The sequence below is a fragment of the Lissotriton vulgaris genome, chromosome 8 (genome assembly GCF_964263255.1).
Source record: "Lissotriton vulgaris chromosome 8, aLisVul1.2, whole genome shotgun sequence".
Lineage (NCBI taxonomy): Eukaryota > Metazoa > Chordata > Amphibia > Caudata > Salamandridae > Lissotriton > Lissotriton vulgaris.
The window spans coordinates 1,357,949,266-1,357,975,783 of NC_141696.1; the positions used below are offsets into that span (position 1 = coordinate 1,357,949,266).

Genomic DNA, 26,518 nt, shown 5'->3' on the forward strand with positions numbered 1-26,518 from the left:
AATAACTCATGACCAAGCGTTCTCCGGGGCAGCTCTGAGAATCTGGAACGCACCCCCCTTAAAATTAGAAGAATCCTATCCATCGCGGCATTCAAAAAGGAAGCAAAATCGGTCTATATGAGGAAATTTCTCCCTTAATTCTATATAGTATAGCTATTGTCTACAATCTTCTCATGACAGTTGCCTTGCTTCCTCTTGCCGCTCATTAACCTGTTGTGGGCTTGTATATATGTTTTCCTTGAAGCTTAATGTTTTAGTCTAGTCATGGTAAATTAACTGATGACTTGGTAACTTATAAGGTTTTGTTTGTGGAAATGCAACTGTAAAGCGCTCTGATACCCTACGCAGGGTCATGTTCACGCTATATAAAACACTATGGCCCTATATAAATAAATAAACATGATGTTATTCCGGTTGATCGGCCCACGCTGTAGACACACCAAGAACACAGCTGCAGCTAACTGAAATTCTAGTGCCTTTAATATTGCACTGCATGCATGATTAAGGAGCTTGGAGAAAATCCTTTTCAGGAGAGAGAAAGAGCTTTACTCATCCTGTGATGTGATTCACTTCTGCTGATCTTGGAGGTATGGGGTTCCCCATTCAAGCCTAAGAGACCTTCTATTATTATTATAAAACCTAGTTCTTAGCAGGGGTGGATGGTTCACAAGGCACCATAGGACCTGTTTCCACTATCATTATAATATGATTTCTCCCTTTGTCTTTTATGGAATTGTAACAATGATGATCATAATATTTTTAATCACATGTCTGCTTATTTTAGCAAAAATACTGCATCTTAGAGCACGTCATTAAAATAAATATTTAAAATTTTTCCGTGTCTCTAATTACTCATGTTGTGGACTGGTATGAGAATAAAAACAAAAGAGTATTCTTGATTTCCACCATTCCTGAGAGTACCCAAAGTTGCATGTTCTGGGTTGTCTAATCATTGTCTAATAATGGACAGTCCCTAGGCTGCAAACATAAGGACATCAGTACAGAAACGCTGTTTAAAGCTCGTACTCCAACCGATGGGCCCATTAATAACGCATGCCTAATCAACTGTCAATCTCTCCCTAAACATAGAGATGACATTTGGCTCACACTCTAATCAAAAACTCTTGACCTCATGTTTCTTACTGAAACCTGGTTGAGGGACTGCTCCAACCCGGATATACTGCTGGCTATTCCAGAAGGATATAAAATAATCACAGCTAATTGGATAGGCAGCAGAAGAGGGGGAGGCATTGCTGTGATCTTAAGGGACCACTGAGAGATCTCACATAAAATAATTGATCAGACCAGACAAATTGAAGCAATGTCCTTCAGCATTAACATTTCCCCCACTTTCGCTGTGGAAGGTCTACGGGTCTACAGGCCCCCGGACTCTGAATTATCCTAACTGCTGGAGATGTGCGATTGGATCACTGATCTTTCACTGAGACACGCAAAGTTCATTGTCCTGGGTGACCTTACCCAAATGTTTGCACTTCCCACTCACAAAGCAGGCCATCTACTTGACCTGATCTTTACAAATATCCCAACTTTAAAGGTGGTAGATCCTGTTCCACTCATATGGTCAGATCATAGCTTAATACCATTCACTATTGTCGTTCCAAGCAACAAAAACCCAGTGAAAAATAAATATGAAGAAAAAAGGAATTGGAGGAAAGTCTCACTAAAATCATTGGGACCGGTACTCTCAAATACCTCTCTGCTGCTCACAGGGGAACCCAGCAGGGATGCCTCTTCCTTCAATGACCGGGTGACCACAGCTCTTGACAAAGTGGCCCTGGTTAGTAATATGAAAATGATTAGAACCAAACCATCCGCCCCCTGGTTTACAGATGAACTTCTTAGAGAGAAAAGTCTCTGTAAAAACTGGAACGGACATGGCGGAAAAATTATGATACTATGACTAAGAGCACCTACAGAGCAGCATTAAAACAACTAAAAAAACTCAAATGCCATGCCATTAGGGACTTTCTGGCTGATCAAATCACTGCCTCTGACAACTCTACCAAAGAAGTTTTTAGGATTGTTCAAGGATTTATCAAGCCTGAGTCCATGAAAAGCACTATTTCCCCTTCGGCCGCCATGTGCGAGGACCTCTCCTGCTTCATTCAAGATAAAATTCAAGCAATATATTCGGCATTTATCCCTTCAAAAAATTCTCCCCCACCCTCACCTAAACAACACAGCTCTGTCACCTGGTGTAAATTCCTCCAGTTCTGCGCTGAAGCCTCACTTAAACAACTTGTTAAACTCAAATCTGGATCACCGACTGAGCATTGTCCAGCCAACGTTTTTACTTCACTTGCCCCACTACTGAACCCCCCACTAAACCAGATCTGGAACACTTCTTTGAATACAGGCACCTATCCATCTTGCTGGAAAACCGCTTTAGTACAGCCCATTCTAAAGAAAGAAGATGCTGCCCCAACTGAACTAAAGAACTACAGGCTGATCTCCGTCTTGCCAGCTCCGGCCAAAATATTAGAAAAGGAAGTGTAGAAACAACTCTCAGCATACCTTGAATCGAATAACCTGCTTCATGATTCCCAGTCCGGATTCAGACTGGTTACAGCACAGAGACAGCTCTACTGGTAGTGGCAGAAATGATATGAGAGACCCTGGATCATGGCAATTACTCTATGCTAGTGCTGTTGGACCTGTCCGCAGCATTTGATACTGTATCTCACCTGATCCTTCTCGAGAGGCTTGAGCAGTTGGGCATAGGGGACATTTTCCTAACTTTGTTCCACTCCTTTCCCGATGGCCAATCCCAGAAAATCTGTCTACGTCCTCATGTCTCCACCGCCCACCCACTAATCTGCGGAGTCCCACAGCGCTCGGCCCTTAGCCCAACCCTTTTTAATGTTTACCTCTCCCCACTTGCCTCAATCATCGAGCATCATGGTGTCAAGGTGGTTTCCTACGCTGACGACACCCAGCTGGCGTTCTTTTTTAGGGACCACTCTGGGGCTGCTTTTACTAACTTTAAACAGTGTCTGATAAACATATCATCCTGGATGACAGACAACTGTTTAAAATTGAATACGGACTAAACAGAAGTTCTGTTTTTTAACCAGCCATCACCCCCAAAAGCCGAACTTTGATGGCCTATGGAACATAATCCTCCCCTTAGGCCAGTCCCGTCAGCGAGAAACTTAGGATTCAAATTCGACTACGCCCTCTCAGGGAAGGCCCAGATAGGCCAAGTTTCGTCCTCATGCTTCTGGAAGCTGAAAACCCTAAAGAGATTTTTACATCTCATACCAATGGACTGCAGGAAAACTGTGGTGCATGCATTAATTACCTCTCAACTGGATTATACCAACAGTCTTTATTTGGGTCTCCCTGACTATCTCATCAAAAAGCTGCAGGTCATTCAAAATGCGGCTGCCAGGCTCAACAGGAATGTACCCTACCGCCATCACATCTCCCCACATCTACGCAGCCTACATTAGTTGCCTGCAAAAAAGAGGATCCAGTTCAAGGCTCTGACCTTGGCCTTCAGGTCTACCAGCGACACTAGTCCTAATTACTTAAAACTAAGAATACCCAAATATATTCAAAACAGGACACTGAGATTGAATCACCAGAGATTTCTAGCTATTCCATGTTTAAAAAAAGCTAGACGAGGCGGTCGCTCATTCTCTTTTATAACCGCCTCTCTCTGGAACTCCATTCCGGAGCATCTCCGAAAAGCCAATTCAGAATCGATTTTTAGGAAGAATCTTAAAACCTGGCTCTTTAGTCTACCTTAGAGCCCCGCCCCCTTCAGCCTATTCACCGGGTTTCTCTCCAACACAACTCGCTGTCAACACCCCGGGACACCTCCGTTGGAGGTAGCTGTTGCGCTTAACAAAATGCAATAATAGTAATAATTGGTAGCTTCGCTTTAGGACGGAGAGCTAATGAGACACCGATGCTAGTCGGTTAGGGATTTTTGTAACTGAGGTGAGTTTTTTGGTACACCACAATTCACTGAAGTCCTGGGTTCCTGTGCACAGTTCTGTGTATGAGAAGAATCCCTGCAACATTACTGTCTTGCTCTCTTTCTTACATACAACCTTTTGGTGCCACGAAAGATGTTTGCACACCAACATTAGTACAATCGAAAATATTGTGTCATCCGCGTATTGGCAAACAAGTGTGTGTTTGGACTCAGGTTTGGGGGAGGGGCGATCTTGCTCCATTCACGTTCACTTCCAGGTCTGTGGTGTACAGAAGGAAAGGCAGAGATCCCTAATATGTTCTCTTTTCAAACCTGAATTTGTTAATAACTTGTTAGAGCATAAAATGTGATTAGAAGGGAAGAAGTTCATGAAATTCTGTGCATTTTGCTGCACACAACCCTAATTTTTGAAAATCTGGATGAACCTCTGCTTATACGTATCAAAGATTACAGCGATAATATGAAATAGTCGGATCACTTACAATACTTTTTTTGTATTATCGTTTACAAAAGTGTAAGTGGGGGGCATAGTGAACTGGAAATCGAGGCTTATGTGTGAACCTACATTTTGAAATAATAATCAGATAGTTGTTACCCATATACAACCACCAGATTGTTATCACAATATGACCAGGTCATATGATGCCCATGTTGGACAAAACAACTTATTTACACATAGGTACTTACCCACTTTATCAGGCTCCATCAGGGCAGTTACTGATGAATGAGGAAACACATTTAAGGTATCCCTCGTCATTCCACCCATATGAATGGTGTTCCCTTCAAAGTAGATTCCATGCATGTCAATTTCTGTGCCGAGGCCGATGACGTGCCAGGATACATGGTCGTTCTTGCACATCTCCAGGCCAGGCATATTGCCGAACATATACCCATTCACAGCTTGAAAGAGAAAAAAGCACAATATTTTTAGTGACTACAAAAGCACTTACTGATGCTATACTGAGAAGATAGCCAAGATGAGATCTGGTTAGCAATAAACAGGAATATAAGTGGGCTGGCACGTGCAGCTTATGAAGCTAAAAATCAGTACGTAGTGTGCATACCATCAAGCGAAAAGTGATGTGAATGGGATGAAGTTCAAGATCCGGGAAAAGGTAAGAGTTATTATATCTTGAAGACAATGTACACTAATGTTAACCTTGTGAAACACAATCTTAATAATATTGTCCATGTTATCTAGGCACTGGCTAAGTTGAACAGATGTATGAAGAAACCGTTTTTTGATTCCCTAATTGCGAATCCTTGCTATTCACAATTAGGAAATCGCAAAAATCTGCAATTCCCAGTGGGTCACACATTACCTACCTCATGAATATTAATGAGGTAGGTCACAATTTGGGACCGATTAGGAATCGCAAAATTCACAAGGTTGATGGCCTACTGAGGTCATCCTACCACAATGTCTGTGATTGTTTTTAAATAAATCAATCTATTTTTTTGGAAAGCAGCCCATTTTCCTTAAAGTACAACAAGCTGCTTTACAAAGAGAAAAGTGAAAAGTTTTCCATTCATATTTTATAAGCAGGATGGGACCACTGCCTGGTCTACAAAATGCTTTTGAAACATTCACAAAGGGGAAGAGGTCCACTTGGGGCACCTTCCCATTTGCAAATGGTTTACGGTGCTATCAATGGTAATTCAGTGGGTCCATAATATTGTGTTGTACCCAGGTTGATCGGAATTCATAAGCCTATTTACAGGACATGTCCCTAGTATTGATGTAGACTTTGTGAGCTAACATACACTCTAAAAAGGAAGAAATTTGATATTTATGACTGTTTCTGCAGTTTGGTTTCCTGCTTATTATTATGTGATTTGCATTCTTCTGAAGCCATAAGTCCTGCCTGTCACAGACATCGTGCAAATCAAGCAATTATGAAAATCTGGCATTGTTGACTCAAAACACAACACACAGTGACTGACTGACAGCATAGCACCAATGAAACAGCCACCTCACATCAGGACCATCAAACTAAACAGTTCCACCTCACATCAGGACCATCAAACTAAACAGTTCCACCTCACTTGCAACATCAGGCTCACAGAGTGCCACAAGGATCAATTCTTTCCCCGACGTTTTTCTTTTTTAATTCAAAGTTTTTTTTATTATTAAAAAAAGAAGTTTACAAATATAGTATAGTGCAGTACAGTCTGGTGTGCCCTTGCATTGGTGTTTCGCTTGTTGTCAGTCTAGGGGGGTTTGTTCTGACCTAGATGTTTGTCTAGGGTGGCCCACATCTCGTTCCTAGCTGTGTGGTTGGTTGAGTGTTTTGCTGTGATATTGTCTGCACCTCTCAGAAAGGTCACCCAGTTTATCCATCTTTTAAAGATGGCTTTACTGGTGCACTTCCAGTTCGCTAGGATTGTTTTAACCGCAGCTGTGAGTAGTAAGTCTGCTAGGTCTCTGTTTTCCTTGGATTCTAGGTCTGGGGCCATGAATGCTGTGGCTATTCCGTCAACGGGCGCCGTAGAGAATGACACATGTTGGAACTCCCCGACGTTTTTCAATCTATACATGGAACCTCTTGCAATGATCCTGTAACAAGCCAGAATTGCCTAGCATGTCTATGCACACGACACCCAACTACACATTAAAATCTTGTCATTAAAGACATCCAGCACCTAAATAACACTCTCCATGGTACAGTCATGGCTGACCAGCAACCACTTAAAGCTTAGCCCATACAAAACCGAATGTTCATAACTAGCTAGAAAGCCTAACTGCTTTAAATTGTAAACTATCGATCTCCAACTCTGTTAAATCACTAGAAATTACACTAGACAAAAACCTGACACTGAAAGACCATATCAATGCCTCAACAAAAAGTTTCTTCGACACACTGAAACACTTTAAAAAACTGTAGTGCAATCCCCAATTTTCTTAAAGTTGGACTGTGGTAATGCAACGATAACAATGAAATCCACACAGCGGCCAGACTCTCCTTCAGGGAGAGCTGACATGATCACATCACTCCCACACCTAAGAAACTCAACTGGCTACCAATCAAAGCAAGAAGTATATTAAAGACAGCCTGCATTACCCACAAAGCTCTCTACACTCAAAAACGTACCTACCTCCCAAACAAGTTGTCAAAAGCTGGCCGAACGAGGCCTTTGTGAAGTTCCAACACCGGGAATGCTCCTAGAACTTGGAATGCTCTTCCACAGGATCTACATGACAACCAATCAGTCCTACACTTCAGAAAAAAACTTAAATTTCTTCTTCTCAACAAATATCTGAACTCTCCCTCCTGAAATAATCAACTTCCCATGTTACACTCCATCTTAGAGCCGGAACTCTACTACCTCTGGAAATGACTGCCTATTGACTCCTACTACAACTGAAATAACCTAATATCGCTACCTCTGGACTTTTTCATTTATCCAGAACAACTACAATTGTATATTGTTATGGGTTTATTTTTACCCTGCATGTCCACTCTCTATTATAGATTTTCACCCTGTTTGCCTACTATTTTTCTCTCTTTATGCATTCCTTGTAAATATTCTGTGCAATCACTGTATGTTTATACAAGTTTTGCGCTATACAAAACTCAAAAATAAAAAATATAAAAAGTAACCTTGAGTCACTACTTACAATCTGTTTTGCTCCACTCGACGACAACAGCTTGCCACTCATTTCCTCCAAACACCAGACCAGGCCCCATAAGTCACAACTCCTGCCCCATCGCTGGTGCTGCCTCCGCTACCTTTGATAAGTATTGCCTAGTATTGACCATCGTCCTCCTGTAATTATTGTGCCCGCAATATTGTGCCAGTCATTGTTTGAGCTGACATTAATTGTGCCTGCATTAGTAATTATTTTGTGCCTCATCGTCCTCCGTGCCCCTCGAGTGATTGTGCCTGTGCCCCTGTGATTATTGTGCCTCATCGTCCTCCGTGCCCCTGTTAGCATTGTGCATACTTTTGTTTTGGACTCGTCCTCCTGCTCCACCCCCGCTCCCTCCAGCTTCACCGCTACCCGTCCCCACTCGCCACCCCGCTCCCGCCTTCCATCTGCTCCTCCCTCGCTCCGCCCCCCCTCCACTCTCCATTTATGACAGATGCACTTGCGTGCAGCGTTCACGCGCAGCGGGCGCGCCCTATACGCGCCGAAGGCGTGCCAAAGGTAAGCCCGTCTATGCCCGTCCGTGCCTGGACCGCGCCCAGCGCCATGCCCCCTGGCCCCCGCAAAAACCAACCCACCCGCCTGTCATACGACGCCGCATCCCTCACTGCACTCAACACTGGCCGACTCCCCACCTGAAATGCATCCTGCTCAACACCTGCTCGATCCACAAACACGCCATTGAACTATGGAACTTACTCGATACCACAACTCCGGACGTCGCCTTCCTCACGGAAACCTGTATGAACGCCTCATCAGCACCCGACGTCGCCATAGCCATCCCGGATGGATACAAAATCATTCGAAGAGACCGCACCAACAAAACAGGAGGAGGCATTGCCATCGTTCACAAGAACACCATTCACACCACGACCAGCCCCGACGACACCCTCACAGCCGCCGAACACCTTCACTTCCAGATACATACCGATCCCAAGACCACACTCAGAGGCACCCTCATCTACAGACCCCCAGGACCCTGCGCACAATTCAGTGAAGACATCGCTGACTTCATCAGCCCACACGCCCTCCCCTCCGATGACTACATTCTCCTTGGGGACCTCAACTTCCACCTGGAGAATAACAACGACAACAACACCTTCACCCTGCTGGACAACCTCGCCAATCTCGGACTCAAACAACTAGTGAACACCCCGACCCACTATGCCGGACACACACTTGACCCAATCTTCTCCTCCAGAAAGCACATTTCCTTCAATCACGCCACAGGTCTCCACTGGACAGACCACAGCTGCGCCACTTCAACTTCAGAAAGAACACGACCCACCACCACCCGAAACAAGTTCCTCGCAGAAGCTGGAACAAAATCACCACCGACCAGCTCACCACATCTCTGAACCAAAACCCTCCCGCCAGACCAACAGACCCAAATCAAGCAGTCATCAATCTCGCACAATGGATCACCCACTGCGCTGACAAACTAGCACCCTTGAAAAACCCTCCCAACAAGCCAGGAAGCAAAAAAGCCTCTTTGTTCAACGACGACCTCAAGGACTCTAAAAAGAACTGCCGCACCCTCGAAAAAGCCTGGAGAAGAAACCCAACGACAGACAACATGACCACCCTCAAGGTCGCCACCCGCAAACACCACCAGCTGATCCGCACCACCAAAAAATCAGCATTCAAGGATCGACTAGACAACAACGCCCACAACAGCAAGGAACTCTTCAGCATTGTCAAAGAGCTCACCAATCCCAACGCCGGCAACAACGACATCACTCCCTCGCAAGACCTCTGCGACTCTCTAGCCTCGTTCTTCCACAGCAAGATCACAGACATTCATAAAAGCTTCGGCGACCAGTCCACTCCCCTCACCACTGAACCGAAGCCCCCCACCACCACCCTCCGCGCCTGGTCCCCGATCAGCACAGAAGACACCATCTGCTTGATGAACTCCATCCACTCCGGATCGCCAACCGACCCTTGCCCTCATCACATCTTCAACAAGGCCGACTCTATCATCGGCCCCCCAACTACGGGACATCATCAGTTGCTCCTTCAACACCGCTACTTTCCTGGAGAGCTGGAAACATGCCGAACTCAGCGCCCTCCTGAAAAAACCTACAGCAGACCCCACCGAGCTTAAGAACTACCGCCCCATCTCGCTCCTCCCATTCCCCGCCAAAGTCATAGAAAAGACCGTCAACAGTCAGCTCGCCACCTTCCTCGAGTCCAACAATTCCCTCGACCCCTCACAGTCCGGTTTCCGAGCCAATCACAGCACCGAGACCGCCCTCATCTCAGCCACAGACGACATCCGGGCACTGCTCGACAACGGGGAAACAGTAGCCCTCATCCTCCTGGACCTCTCCGCAGCGTTCGATACGTTCTGCCACCGCACACTAGTACAACGGCTCAGGAACGTCGGGAAACAAGATAAGGCCTTGGATTGGATCATCTCGTTCCTCACCGGAAGAACCCAGAGAGTCCGCCTCCCCCCTTTCAGATCAGAGGCCACCGAAGTCATATGCGGCGTACCACAAGGATCATCGCTCAGCCCCACCCTCTTCAACGTCTACATGAGTCCCCTCGCATCCATCGCCCGCCATCACAACCTCAACATCATCTCCTACGCAGACGACACCCAACTAATCCTCTCCCTCACCAAGGACCTAACCACCGCTAAAACCAACCTTCACAAAGGGATGAAAGACGTAGCCGAGTGGATGAAGAACAGCCGTCTAAAACTGAACTCAGACAAGACGGAAGTCCTCATCCTAGGATCATCCCCCTCTGCCTGGGACGACTCATGGTGGCCCCCGGCCCTGGGCAGCACACCCAAACCAACGGACCATGCTCGCAACCTGGGATTCATCCTAGACTCCTCTCTCTCGATGAGCAGACAAGTCAACGCCGTCTCATCATCATGTTTTAACATCCTACGCGTGCTCCAAAAGAACTTCCGATGGATCCCCACCGAAACAAGGAAGACGGTCACCCAAGCACTCGTCACCAGCCGACTGGACTACGGAAACACCCTCTACGCCGGAACCACAGCCAAACTACAGAAAAGACTTCAACGTATTCAGAATGCCTCCGCTAGACTCATCCTAGACATTCCTCGCCACAACCACATATCCGGTCACCTGAGAGACCTACACTGGCTCCCCGTCAACAAGAGAATCACATTCCGTCTCCTCACCCAAGCACACAAGGCCCTCCACGACCAAGGACCCAGATACCTCAACACTCGCCTATCCTTCTACACCCCCACTCGCCAACTACGATCGTCCAACCAAGCCCTCGCCGCGATTCCACGCATCCGAAAAGCCACCATGGGAGGAAGGTCCTTCTCCTACTTGGCGGCCAAGACCTGGAACTCCCTCCCCACCCACCTCCGTCTTACACAGAACCACCTCTCATTCAGAAAGCAACTCAAGACCTGGCTGTTTGATCAATAGCTAACCCTTCTCCCTCAAGCGCCTTGAGACCCTCTGGGTGAGTAGCGCGCTATATAAATTTTTGACTTCACTTGACTAACTATAGATATCTGTAATGCTTCCGTCCCTGCAGTAAATATTTCCTCCAGTGTAGTGTGAGCCACTCCTACTGTAACCTGCACCCTACTCGCATATTTCCATAAACTAAACATGTGTAAGAGCGCTTCTGTGATCACTGATACTTCTTTCGTCAAGGAAACTTTAAAGTGGGAAAAAACAAAAATGAGGATTTCTGAGAGATCTGGGCCACTTTTTAGTTCTATATAAAATAACTATCTAAAATTTCACCAAGTCAAATTATTTGAGAAGTATAACGTTTTGATAAAGTGCCAAACCAAGCAAATCACCAAGTCAGCAATGCTTTCAACTAGTAGGTCAGAAACTAAAAAGGGCTCTTGATTTAAGCCAAAACAATGAAACAAAGAAAGTACTTTAAATTAGGATTTCCCTATGGAAAAAGCTATTAGTGGCACTTTCCTCTACCAAAAAAGGCCCACAAAAGAGCCCAGAACCCACCAGTTTTGTGCAAAATTACAGTTGACTTACTAAAGTGTCAAACAAGGTAAGGGGCAATGTATGGCCGGCCATTGATGACAGATGTTTCCTAGGGGTGGCACAGGATGGCAGAATATGCTTTGTCATTGTCAAGAACTTTACCTTTCCATGGCCCTCACCTCTAGTAAGAGGTCACAACTTCCATATTCAGATCCAGATAACAACCCTACGCCTCAATGGGACATGAAGGCTGTAGTAGGGGTGTATGTAGCTGTACAGCTACCAGCAGCAAATTCTCCTGGTGAAACTGTTGGTTGTTTCTGGGGTGAGATAAAGATAGTAGACCAGAGATGAAATTAAAAATCATAACAGTAAGACCTGTGAGTCAGTGCTGCTACTTATTCTGGGCTCTGCTTTTAATTTATCAAGACACACACATTGATGTCTATAGGCTGTCATTTGTTGAATGTAAATAGCAGTAATTGTGCTTGCAGTATGTGATATTACATCTTCACTGTAACAGCAACATTTAAAAGACAGAAATGCATTATGAAACCAGTATATGAGCAATTGTGTACTTGCAATTGCCAATGTAACAGAGGCAGCTTCCCTTCTCTCCTCTTCCACTATCCTGATTTTCCCCATTCTACCACAGAGTACAAATCAAACTCTCCCCCTTATCACCAGCCACACTTCACAGCTACATCATTCAGCTGCCAGAAGCCTTGGCAAATGTCCCTACTGTTCGGATGGTCATCGTCTCTGAGGCAGAGTTCTTTGTTCTGCTGCCTGAAGATGTGGAGTTCCCGCACCCCAATGTGTGATCTTTCCATGTGTGATCACTATTCACTGGACAGGTCAATTATCTAACTAGTCTCTTCACATTGTTGGGTTAATATCTGAATAATCACTGGACGAAAGTTGCAGATGTTCTAAGAGATTAAATGATATATTTTGGAAAGCTGGAACTGGATTAGTCACATATGGACATCTTATTGAGTGAAGGCTGCAGAAGGAAACAAACCAACTACAAGCTTCACAGATAAGGATTGCTTTTATAAAAGAACTGGCACACTATTGATTACAGTCCAGGTATAGGGGAGAGGAGCTCGCCTAACTGCTAGGGCGGTTGACCTCGAATCTGGGGAACTGGGTTCGAGTCTCGGCAATGACACTGAACATCCTGTGATTCTGGGCAAATCACTTAATCTCCCCGTGCCTAACAAAAAAAATGAATACGCCCTCATGTAATGCAACTGGTGCTATGTAAAGCGCTCCGATACCCGATCCGGGTAAAGTTAGCGCTATATAAAACTCAGTAAAAAAAGAAAAAAAAGGTATGAATGTAGACGAATCAGGGAAAGATTACAAGAGAAAGAGAGAACAATAAAAAAAAGTAAAATAATGAAAGAGAAAAAAGAAGAAAGAGAAAGAAGCAAAGAAGTAGGGCTACATTGAATGCAAAAAACGTGATAGATAGAGTGTTTGAGTTAATCTCAACCATTGGTAAGTCCTGGGGTCTGCATTCCAGTCCATATTTTTTTGCCAACCATGCCACCTCAGATTACACCCAGCTATAGCTAAAACAGCCTTGGTCCTGCTCCGATACTAACAATCCAACCCGAATTGCCAGACCAGGATCTCAAACTGGACGGGAACATAAGCAACCTACGAACGGTTTGGGCCTATGTGGGGACCTGGTCTGGCAGTTCGGTCTGGACTGTTCTATTGGAGCAGGACCAAGACTGATTTATAGAAGGCGAATCTTTGTCTAGAACAACACAGTTGGCCAAAAGCAATGGGCAATGAGGACTGAGCAATTGCCACCTGCTGTGATCAATAAAGCTTTCCTTCCTTCATCTTTTTGTTGTTGCTGTATATAGTTGTGATATGAGATATGTTCTGAACTCTAATAAGGATTTTGAAGGATCTTTACAGCTTTGAAAGCATGAGACCTAAGCTAGCTCTGAAAACTAAACATTTAAGGGTGACCTATGGTTACTGGGGTGCAGTTAATCACAATTGGCCAATTGCCTATGATTTGCACAAAGGCTTAAACTTAATATATTACTATCTGTCAATTTCTGTGGCTTTTTAGACATATTTCGAAGGGGATTTGAGAAAGAATCAATGGCCTGTGGGGCGTGACTGATCATGATCCCCACTACAATGAACATTTGTTACAGATCTCCTACTTAATCCACTGGTAGTATCCATGCACTTCACATGGGGATTTGGAGGATGTGTGTGCAGTATGGTGTGTGTGTGTGTGAGTCTCTGTGTGTGTTGGAAAGGCTGGCTCTGCATACCTAGGATCTTTTTTTCTGCAACAGGAATCTGTCATTTCTTTTCTAAATCTACAGACCCCATATGGCACAATAAAATTGAGATGCCTGCTTTACTAGTACCCACAGGTATATTCTCAACACTAGCAATACAAATACTCAAATGTATATCAGTGTAAACCAGTCCAGTAGTTTGGACTTAGATGAGAGCATAATGTGGCATAGGGTTTGTGCTTGCATAACCCTCAGGGAACTTCCTCTGTTATGAATCAAGGTTACACATGTCAAAGGGCTGCCTGATTTGTGTCGATTCATCAAGGAGCTCAAACATTATTCATGAACAAAAAACTGGCACTGCTGGTATAAAACCCAACTATGACTACATAAGTGATATTGCTCGACTGTAATAATAATAATTAGCAAAGTTAATATAACAAGAGAGCTGAATCAAAAAAAAAAATGGCAACTAGACCAATTCCAAACTATCCACAAGGACAGTGCGGTAGAAGTTGCAGGGGTGGTGGGTGTGACAAAAGTAGTCAGATGTTGGCTCACAGCCACGACGATTGTTTGGTTTGTGTTGCTGGTATTAGGACCATCTGAAGATGACCTCATAATATGTTCAATATTTTCCAATATTATTCTCGACCCGTTCAACACAGATAAAAATAAATGAAGAGGATGTCAAACCATGATTGAACAATACTGGCGAAACGAAACCTATCCTTCAGAAAACAGCTTAAAACTTGGATTTTCGACAAATAATCCCCCACCCTTCCCCAAGTGCCTTGAGACCCTCTGGGTATGTAGTGCGCTATATAAATTCTCTGACTTGACTTGACTTGACGAAGGTGGAATTGGAATAACAATAGACTAAATGAACAGAGAGAACTGTTGGACATGTATATCATTTAGGGCCTTCACAGGATTACATCGCTTATCAGCCTAAAGTACATCTACCATTTGCTAAATGGAACATTCAACCCGGTCTGGCAACCTTTGCATCATTTTACACATGTACCCGAAGTACTTTTCATACAAAATCCCAACAAATGGTGTCCACAAATGAGTGAGACAGTTTAATGAGCAACATAAAAGTTAATAAACGTTCTGTATGGTTTAACTCAATAATGTAGTAAAGAAGCATGCACATGTAACTAGTCTTACATCTAGGATCTTCCAAACTACAACAATTGGAAAAATATATTACTTAGTTCTTCTTTGCTCGAGTGTGAACTGCTCCTTGGGGGACCACCAAGTGCATAATTCAAATAGAATGCAGGTCAGGTAGTTCATGTCATACATAGTCTTATTGTGATCTCTGACTGTGCATATTTCTTGAAAACGATGCAAGCTTGGCCCATGCATAGTGTACATACATACAGGCAAGAGGAGCCGAGCCATTGCAAGACCATCTCAAGGACATGCTGCCTTTCCCAATGCACTAATACCCAATCAAACAACCTGTCAACAAGACACACTTCTAAAGAAAGCGCACTCTGGTCACTCCTACACATGTTGCCGTACCAATCTAGATGGCGAATTTGACACTTTTCTGTTTTTAATCTGCTAATACCAGATGCCCTCCTGGAGATGGTCTCACAAATGACTGTATGTGACCAAAACAGTAATCGTTGCCATCATTTCAAACGTAACACAGTAACATCTATTATACAACTATACTGTGTAGTTTGAATCGTGGTTAAAACTTTGGTCTCTGCAAAATGGTTTGTATATAGATCATAGTGAAAATGTGCACATTGTTCATATATGTTTGTTTTGTTATGCTTCTCATTCACTCTTGTAAACTGACGTAAAATTGATATATCTTTTACCAAGCATCTAATTTTCCCTTTATCCACCAAATATTTGTTATTGTGGTTATGTTCAAAGAATATATATGTTTGATTCTAAATGGTCTGGACAAATTCTCTCCTTTTCCGAGCACTGCCACATTATATATATGAGTGTGTCCTTGATTCCCTGGGGTTTATTGGGGTGTCCTCTTTATAATTAAAACAATACAAAGCGAAAGTTAAACACACGAGTAACAAGCATTTGCAATGCAATAGGTCTCGCAGTAGGTATTGTAAATGACACATTTTTTATTTATGTGTTGGTTTTGAAAATAGCGAAATTAATAGCTTTGTCATTTACAATGCCAATATTTTTTATTTTTGCAAATGTGACACCTATAGCATTTGTAATGCAACATGTTTTGTATTTACGTGACCTAGATGTATTGATATTACAAATAACAATGGCTTGTAATTTTTTAAAATAATTAATAGTTAAATAAAAGTTATTGTAATTTATAATGGCAATAGCTTAAATTCGGGAGAAAATTTGCTCTCGTAACTAAACAAGTCAAACCTTGTGCAAATGACAGGACAAAAGAGCAAACATGAGCTTTTGCAGACATGGGAATGGCTATAGCATGTTATTCTGCATTCTAAGGAATGGGGTATTAGATGAGGATCTGCTTATTAGCCCACCCCGTGCTAATGCGAATGAGTGGGTGCACAATTTACACAATCAATGTGCAGGCCTACTGCTGTAATCGAGCCCTTGACGTTCATATTGCAGAATTGATAACGCCTTGATTAGGCCCTTAACCCCTTGCGCGCTAGCGGTTTTCCCGCTGTGTGCTGGGTTTTTCGAAAACCCGCGTTACATGACGATACGAGCGCCGTAGCTGATGACGAGCTGAGCTCGTCATCAGCATCGAAGGGGTTAAGCTTAAGAGCACCTTCAATCTGCACGCGTTGACGTAGCACTTAGAATGTTGTAGAGGCCACCTTAACATTCCCATGCTGCCTAGCCACATTGCAACCATGCACACTTTCAACAGTGCAAGGTTGCTCCAGTGTTTGAAACGAAATATGATTGATTGAGCTATTCGAGAATGCAAAAGTGGCAGCAGTGCGCTATACAAATGTTGAGTATAAAAAAATAAAAACATAGTTAATTGGTCTGTGGTTTCCCACTGAAAGGTGCGTGTAATAGTGCAGCTTCCTTTGAACGCGCATTGTCCGTTGGCTTCGTTCTGGGGCCAGGTCAAAGAAATGTAGGTGCACATTCCAACAAATGACAATTTGCACCCTTTGTACTGTTTATCCAGCATTTTAAGAGGAAGCCTCTATATTTGGTGGGAAATATGCGGTTTTATGGTAATATGCAAAATCGCCACTAAGCAGAAGCTTTTAGACTTATTTTGAGCGTGAGGACAATGTGCACCCAGAGCTCCGTTCAAGTACCCTTCTCAACTCACATTAATTGCACATGCAGTGGTGATGAGCGCTCAGGTAATAGAAACACGCGAGCAGTGCAGTTACGGAAAATGTGCGCAATGTTTTTAGCCGATTGGTTCCCATGATTCCTGTGGTCACCTCCCCAGCGACCTGCCTGACGAGTCACGCACAGCCGGGGCTATTGTGTGCTGCTGCCCTCCCAGGAGAACGCCTCCCCCTGGGGAGCAGTGAGCACACGGAGCCTGATTTACGTAAAGAAGTTCTTATATCGCGTGCAGTGCTTATCGATGGTTATTTAATAGAAAACATGAGCAAAGCCGTTCAGAGGTTGAAGTGCATCAAAAGTTTGGGAACTGTTATCCTCAATGGATGGGGGAGGGTCATGTGTGTGTGGGGCAGGGACAAAGAGTGGCTAAAAAGAGCAAAGTATTAAGACATTATTGTGTGTTTGCAGCACTTTGCACCTTCATGTACATACATATAACACACCTTAAATGAACAATAAATGCAAGTTAAAGTAATATTTGGGAAATACGTTTTTTTTTGGCGGGGGTATATATGGCACAAACTAGACCTGAAGATGTCAGAGCGTTATACATGAGCACCAGTTACGTTACAGACGGTCACATTCATTTTGTTTTTTGTCAGGCACGGGGAGAGATTACGTGATCTACCCAGAATCGCAGGATGTTGAGAGTCCCTGCGGAGACTCGAACCCGGCTTCAATGAAGTCCACCCCAACCCTTAGGCCACATCCTCGCCCTTTCTTTTACATTTTGAAAGGTTGTGATCACTATAAATATCTGTGCGAAACCAGTCCCAGAAATGAATCATTGGTGCACCAGTGGGGAATAGTAAGGTGTATCTATAGTGCTATGAGACCCCAGCATGTGACTTAAAGCACTATTTTAATTGAACAATCGCATGATTCTAGCGGCCCTGGTTATATTGTTGGATGTAATCGCAGAAAGCTTAGGGAATGAGAGGCATCAAAATCCAGGTCGGTGGCCACTCCGGGATGTACAGGATTTTAATTGACCCTTTTCAAACCACACCTTTAATTACAGAGGCCACGTGTCTCGGAGAAGATTCAGAGTAAACTTCTTGGGCCACTCACTTTTTGGACAAATCATTGGGCTTTCCTAAAGGCCGCATTCACACTATGAGCTCTGTCTACAGCTCAGAGTTGCGTCTTCTCGCCCGTGCATTAGATTTATCTGCACCTCGGTGGGTGGAAGGGCCTGGCCTCGCGCTCCTTTACAGGGCTGTCCAGGGGTTACCTAAGAGCCGGGATGTCTTTATATAACCGGCCGGGCTGTGACGGGGCCTGCGGGCGGAGGATGCTCTGCCCCCTCGCGGGTCTGTACTAGAGGCTGCGAGGAGGGGGAGGCGCGGCCAGACCGCAGCATCCCGTGGCCGGCGCCCGACTGAAGTGAGGCGTCTTCGCCACCTCAGAAACGGGGGTGTCGGACATCTGCCCCCGCTCTGCAGCCCGAGGGAGGCCAGAGACACACAGCGCCAGCGCGGACTGGGTACGTGCAGGAAGCACCCCTCGCCCCTTGGTACATTCCGCGCACCTGTTACTGCTCTTGTCCTCCCAGCGCCCATGCAAGTGCTAGGACTTGCAGCCGATGGGTTCAGTTGGTGACGGGACGAGGGTTGTCCAGATAAAAGCAAACAAGTTCATAAAGTAAATAGTCAATCATGTGTTCATTATTTGGTATCACCATACATTTTTCGGGAGGTGCCAAGCACAAGAATCCGGCCACATTACTAAAAACAAGGGCGGACGTGAGTAATAGACAAGGGCAAGGAGACCATGAAGGGATACAAGGGAATTATGAACCAGTGAGAACCAGTGGTGCGTGCGCACCACAGAGGAGCAGGGCCGGGAATTGAAAGTAGTGGTGCGCGCGCACCACAGAGAAGTGGGGGGAGGGAGCGAGGTGAACGCGCGCTGCTGCGGGAGGCGGCCGAAGGGCAGGGGCTACAAATCCTGCACAGCTGCCGTCCTCCCTCGCCCGTGCACCGCAGCCGCCGCTCCTGTAGTAGAAAGTTAGCAGGCTGGAAGTTGTTAGCCTGTTCCTGGCCGCGTCGCCCCAACCCACCCATCGGGAGCCGAGGACCCGGCGCTCCAGATATGATGGTCAGCAGTCGGAAGCAGGTGAGAGCTAGGCCCCGCGGGGCCCGTGCAGGAGCGGACTCCCTAAACTCAGACTCCACCCTGCACGTGTGTGTGTGTGTGTGTGCCTGCGTGTTTGTGTGTGCATGCGTGAGTGTGGCTGTTGCGTGTGTGTGTGTGTGTGTGTGTGTGCATGCGTGCGTGAGTGTGGCTGTGTGTGTGTATGTGTTAGTCACTTGCTGAGAATGTGGGATAGGAGATGTGCACGGCGCCGGCCTGGGCGTGCGCGCCCACGAGGTGAAATCTCCGAGGGCTTGTTCGTGCACATCCCCTGTCTCAGATTCCCAGCAAGCTGACAACAATAGATACTTCGCTGGACGCAATGCTTCCCATTGCTTTCTCCAGCTCGACCTAAAAAGCAGGCACAAGTCATCAAACCCTATGCCATAAACATCTTTTATTAGTATTCTGCATTTTCTGAGACCTATTTTAGGTCTCGCCAGCGAGAGACCTATTGTCAGCGTGATGCCTCCCACGGGAGACAGACCGGGGCACACGCAGATTGTGGTCTGTGGACGCCCTTCTAAAGAGTTGCGCTTGCGCAGACGCGCTTCCACATACACACACAGCCCGCTTTCTTTTAGCTAGCATGAACTAACGGCGCGCGCACACACACACACAGCCACCCCTGTGGAGAAGTGTGGAGAAGTGTGGCTCAGGGGGTTAGAGGCGGCAGACCCGGAAGCTGAGATCGGCCCTGGACCAGGGTTCAATTCCCCGCCTCGGCGGGTCTTGGGCTAAAAATTCCACGGTCTCGATAATTCTCGCTCCGGTGCCTTCTCGACTCACGGGTTCACGCTCTGCGACTCTGGGCAATAGCTTGCTTAATCTCCACAACGGCCCCTCGCGGTGGGATGCCTGGCTTTCACCTTGTGGATACCCTGCCGGGGCCTCTCACAGGGGAATACCAGGACGGGTTCCCTAGGCAAGCGCCAGGATGACCTTTATGGTGACAGGTCGCGCTATATAAGTATACCTACATTTACATTTACATTTACATCTACCCCCACTTCCTTGATCACACAAACACGCGCGTGCACACACCCACAGACACGCGCGCACACACACACACGCGCACACATACACGCACACATACACACACACGCACACATACACACACGTACACACACGTACATTGTCCCCCCAAACCCCCCACTCACCGCATCGGCGGCTGCTGCCACTTCTGACCTCTGCAGCCATCGAGGGGCTCTCCCTCAGGCATGGGAGCCCCGCGCCAGTACTGCTTCTCTGGGCCAGTCACTTGCGAGCACGCGCGCAGCAGCCATCTGGCTTTCCTCACGGCACCCTTACAGTGCGACTTGCTTCACCCCTCCCCCACCACAGAGCATGCGATTGCGATCACTTTCACGGCCGCGCCGCCGCGTTACTTTCACGGCAACGCGGCAATTGCTTGATTATCATAGTTCTTCATGTATTATATTCTGTTCCCGTTGCACACCCACAACATAGCTTATTAAAGCTTTGGAACTACGCAAAGCAGTAGAAGTTGGCTTGGCATTGCGATAGCGTGAACTTTCGGTGCGAAAACGTTTTGCACAGGAAAGCTGATTGGACCTCTGTTTCCGCCACTGAGTCGTGCATCGCTCGTGCCATTGTTTAGTAAACCTGGGCCTTGTCAGGATGCCGCTTTTAGCGCAGCGCAAGCACAGAATGGAGTCTGCGCGTTTCTTTTTGTCATTTTAGTGGTCTTTTGGAATTTCTCGGACTTAACGTGTTCTTTGCTGAGAGAGAGCTCAGAAGCGGGGCATTCATTGTCTCTGTGTGTTTCCAAGCTCTGCGATGAACAAAACATACATTAACATGCATTATTAAACGAGTTTAAACATGTGCTGAAGATGCCAAAAAATAAGCACACCCCAGCCTTTTACGTCACCTTACTCCTAACTTTCCAACCCCCAAGGTGGAGTACAGGAGCAAAGCCTCCAGGGTTGCAGCCCATTCTGTTTTGCTGCGATCCATCCGCTGACTAAGCCGCATCAATTCCAGGCCATGGCAGGCTTGTTAACATAAATATTTAGCAATCAGCACCCTTGTGGGTCAGCGACGCAAATCAGCCATCTTTCAGGAGTTGCCGGGAAAACGTCATCACCCTTCCGCCAGTGCCACCTTGATAAGCGAAAACTCCATCAGGGTGAGATCGATGTTAAGATCGTTGTTAACTGCCTCGTCCGCACAACTCACCCGCAGCACTGGAATGTGAAGAAATTCCGGAGACTCACCCGCAGCACTGGAATGTGAAGAAATTCCGGAGACGGGCAGTCTGCCAAGAACACGAGATCTCCATTTGTACAGAGAAGGCCATTTTCTCTAGCATATCAGTTTCATATGATATATGTTTTAGAATCATCGTTATGTCTAGTTACTTACCAGTTACTTACTAGTTCCTTCGGCAGCAGGTATTAAAAGGCCCCTCTTGTGTGCCCTGTCCTCGTCTCTGCTTCTATATTGGTGCCTAAGGGATAGGTCTTCACTAGATCAGTCACTATTGCATCCTGCATCGGGGAGCTGAAATGGTCCAGCAGAGTTTGAACACACTTCTGGCGTGGGGATGAGAGACACCGATCTGAGAGGTTTAATGATGTTGTTTTCAGCTTAAGAGAAGAAAATGCTAACAACTGTCAGTGTGACCTACGTCTTTATTTCATTTAAGCGTTTTCTTCAGTGTTAGTTGTAGGTATTGCCTACTGCGCTTGTAGCTATATTCGTCCAAACGTTTAATAAAAGTGCGGCTCCCGTGCTCAGAGGCACTTTGGTGATGAAAACGGATGGAAGGCGTAGAAAGAGAAGCACAAGAAAAAAGGCGGCTAAAGCTTAGGAAAGCATTGTGAACATGGACGGTCACATGTTCTTTCTGCAGCAATACGTTCTGCTTCAGTCATGGTACCCGATGAATGCTCTAGAACCATGACCGTCTAGGAAAAGTCGATGCCCGCCAGGTCAGCTCAAGTCTAAGCAGCAGAGCTTTCCCATGTCCTCCTTTGTTTACTTTGACTTAGAGCCAAAGCCATCAGGGAACGTCTGCTGCTTTCTGCGATTGAAGTTGAATGAGCTGTTGAACCGTATTCTGTGGCATCGTGAGCTGTCCCTTGTGCTGATGGACAGTTGTCCAATTGTGCTTGTTCCCACGTTGCTCCTGCCCCCTCCCTCCCACGGTGCTGCTACTGTCCTTCCCACCCTTCCTACTCCTTTGCTTGTTGTCCCTGTCCTTCACCCTTTCCACGCCATTGCTTCTCCCTTTTCACCAGGGCTCAGAAAGGAAGGCGCACAGACCATCTAATAATTGCAGCTTTTCCAAATGACATTGGAGACAGGTTAACACTGCAAATGTATGCGTGAAGTTATTTTTTTGGTGCAAGTCGCAGAACGACCACATTCCACCTTTCGGCTTCTGTGGAGCATTGAAAGCATCCTTTTGTTGCTTGCAACCGAACTCTGCCGCCACCCCAAATATGGAAACAAAGTGGGGATTTCGCTATTGCGTGGCTTCTGTGCTTGTTCGAAATTCCCAACTCCGCAAAAATGCAGTTTTTCCTCCTCCTTTTCCTTTATTTTAATTTCATTTCATTTTTCTTCGGATGTTAGTTTACCAAAACGTTTTGCAAATTTACTGAATTTGTAATTTGTTTTTCCATGTTCTACCAGCATAGTTGAACTTTAAAAAACACTATGAGGCGGCCAGCATAGACCATTTCTTAGCACTTTTTGTTTAGCCCTCACCCATTTGTACTGATAGGGGATATCTAACGGCAGCATCAGTGATCTCACCCACCTATTTGGGGAACTAGACCTTAGAGGTATTACATATAATAATATGTAGTTGTGCTTGTGTATCTGAATTGCCTTTTCAACTCTTTAGCGTTTAGTGATCATTGTGGCGTTATGAAGTATTTTGTTTGTTGCCGTACGCCTTAGTACAGGTGAGAGAGTTTCTTGGGTGGAAAGAAACGAGTTGATCACGCAGCAGTGGAATGCCTGTATAATAAGCTTAGCTATCTGTTGTTTTCTCTGGCAGATAATTGGTACACTTTCTTTCATAAGTTAATCTAACCATGACCAAATAATTCATAAGGTTAAAGTAATTTCACAGATTCTCAAAACAACAAGCATTGGCATAGCCAATCGATCGCGCCTTTGGGATCTCATAAGTGTTTATCCATGCAACAGTTGATGTTGTTGCACCAATGATATTGTGCTGCATAAGTAAATACTTATAAGGTCCCAAAAGCGAGACCTATTGGCTACACCATTGCTTGTTTACGCTGAGGTAGTTAGGCAACTTATTTCCTGGGGACACTGGTACCTGAATCAACAAAAATCTTCCACCTGCACCAATTTGGGACTCAGCCCAACAAGAAAGCAAGGATTTTATGATTACGAACAAAGTTTCTTAATGCATAACACATGATATCAATATTACACAAAAATAATTCTACCCAATATAAGGTAATACAGGGGACATCAAAAGACTCACCCCTTGCATATCTGAATGTTAAACAAAGATAAACATAAGGAGAAAGTAAACTGTTACCTGTGGCAATAGTCCTCTGCACAAGAATTATGAATGTGTTTTTTTTATATAGCGCATGTTAACCCCCTCTCCCAACCCTCACACCCAGGTGTCAGTGCGCTTCACTGAAATATATGGTACTAATGTGATTCCAAAAGATGAGATAAAATAAATTGTATGTGAGTATCAAGCAAGCAGGTAGCTCTACAATACAGAACAATTACATATACATCATGGTTCATTTGTGAACCGCGTTTGACAGTACTATGAAAGCAGAAGATTAGAACCTATACTAATATAATAAAGAGAGAGCCCAAACCCTTGAGGCGGGTAATCTCAGGAACCACAGCACCAATCACAACACCCAATACAGCATTGGAAAGGACAGTTGCAGCAGATGGACATACGCTATACAGCTGCCCACCATATAGATTAGAAGGGTAAAAGAACCTTAGGGGCAAAGCAGTCCCTTGTGGGCGTTCTGCTCGGGGTGTTGTTCTGGGGGCATGTGCATACAGCGATAAGCGCGGCATTCCGACATTAAAACGGCATTCAGAAAAACAAAGCCTTCACACTACTTCCTTGTGGGTGTGTGCGTTCTGCCGGGGGCGTGGGCATACAGCCATGGGCAAGGCATTCGCGCGGCATTCGTGGAAAATGAGCCTGAAATCCTGGATGCGTTCTGGAGCCGCCACGCACCATAACATATTGCTACGGTGCTCAGGGGGGGGCTGAGGTGAGTCAGCGTACCAGCGGTGCTCAGGCGGGGGCTGAGGAGAGTCAGCGTACCAGCGGGGATAACAAATAATAAACAGGCTGCTCTTTCACACACGCGGAGCATCACGTGCACGCTGTCACGCACTGAACTCTCAAGAGGCTGAGGAGAGTCAGGACAACGTTGGGACAGGCTGCTACTTATTTATAAAGAAACATTACCACCCAGTCACATGATTATAATGGTGGGGGGGCATTGGCTGCCACAGGAACTTATGCCTAGATGCATCAACCTTTTTAGGAAGTGCAAACGGTGTGAATCGCAAAATTCGGACGTTTGCACTTCCTAAATTGGTTTCTGGCGTGCATCAAGCATTTTTGGAAAATCGCTATTTTTAGCGAATTCCAAACATGCGATTGCTTTTAAGGAATCGCAAATTTGCGATTCCTTAAAAGCAATGCATGATTATTTTTAAAATTGCGATTTCGCAATTAGGGATTGCAAATTATAACTAAATTGAACCTCATGGTAATTTCAAAAATGTGTCAAAATGCCCAAAGATGCATTTTACAACTCTGCCATGTTACAGACACACATGTCCTTAGGACATGTGTGTGTGTAACATGCACTTTAAAATACATTTCAGGGGAGCAAGGGGGGTTCCTTTGGACCCCCCCCCTGCACCCATGGAATGCATTAACATTTTGCGAATTCCAAATTGCGAATTCGCAATTCCCATTGATTCCTATGGGCCTTTTGGCCCATAGGAATCAATGGGAATTGCGAAATCGCAATTTGGAATTCGCAAAATATTTGCGATTCGGTAAAAATTGCGATTTTTACAGAATCGCAATTAAATTGCGAAATTAATGATGAATTGCCATTTGCGATTCCTTATTTGTGATTCCTTATTTTTCGCAAATAAGGAATCGCAAATGTTGATGATCTACCCATTAATCTCCCACTTATTCATCATCCAACTTTAGTAGAAGGAAACTTGTGAACCTATAAATAAAGAACGCTGGCAAAGGATTGCCAGTGCTCATTCTGCTGGTAAAATTTTTATAATTAGCATAGGTAAATAGCACTTGTAAATAAACATCATGCAACATTTGGATTCATGTATTGATTTATATTAGTTGCATAAATAAACCCCATTTCACCAAGCGAAAGTACAAAGTAAACCATGAACACTCGCTGTAACAAGCAAATGCTTGGCCTTTCAAAATTGATTTATGGTCACTTCTGTAAACTGGATCACACTTGTGCAGAGGAAATCAGATATTACTTAAATCACTTGAAATGATCAACATAAGGACTTAAAGTGCTTGACAAGGACACTGTTTCCTACAACATAGTACAGCGTATCAAATAGTCTCAAAAAATAACAAAGCCTCAGATTGTTTCACAATGCTTACCAAAAGTTATAAGCAAATAGGAGCCCTGAACCCTACACAATGATTTTTGTGGGCATAATGATAATGACTGGCGCAATTCAATGCATATGTGAGAACAGAGATCACAAACCATTCAATGGAAATTTGCCAACTGTATATACTTGGCTTCTTCTTTTCCATTGAAATGTTATCAGAGGTCTATGGGAAAATTAGATCAAAAATTCTGCAGAGGCTTCCAAAACATAACTTACAATGCATTTTGTTTGCTTCCTGGAAATGTTCATCTTCTCTGTCGATGTTTAGTGGATCTTTAGCGAACATGTCAATATTTTTCTCAAGTAACCAGCTTAAATTCTCATCAAAAACAGTAAACAGCAGGTAGAATTCTTTGTTGATTCCCTTCTGGAAATGAAAAAGAAGGTTGGAAACTTGTGTTTATTGCTTCCTTACAAATGCACAGATTATATATACTTTTCTTGGGGTCTCCTAGGTGCAAAATGGGTAACAGATGCTACGTGAATGAAAATCTTGGAGCTGGCGATCCAACGGGTATGCTCACTTTCCAGCTAAAGCTACCTCTACAGGACACCA

At 44.9% G+C, this 26,518-nt stretch overlaps 1 protein-coding gene across 1 annotated transcript in view; it reads right to left on the reverse strand.

Annotated features, from left to right (window-relative positions):
• Positions 1-1,705: 1,705 nt before the first annotated feature.
• HEPHL1 (hephaestin like 1) overlaps positions 1,706-26,518 on the reverse strand; it is a 209,077-nt gene continuing 184,264 nt past the window's right edge. Inside the window, exons 10-12 of the mRNA XM_086936267.1 lie at positions 26,179-26,329; positions 4,652-4,864; positions 1,706-1,884 (exon numbers count right to left, since the gene is read on the reverse strand). Of these exons, the coding sequence (XP_086792393.1) occupies positions 1,706-1,884; positions 4,652-4,864; positions 26,179-26,329 (543 nt within the window). The remainder of the gene's footprint in view (positions 1,885-4,651; positions 4,865-26,178; positions 26,330-26,518) is intronic.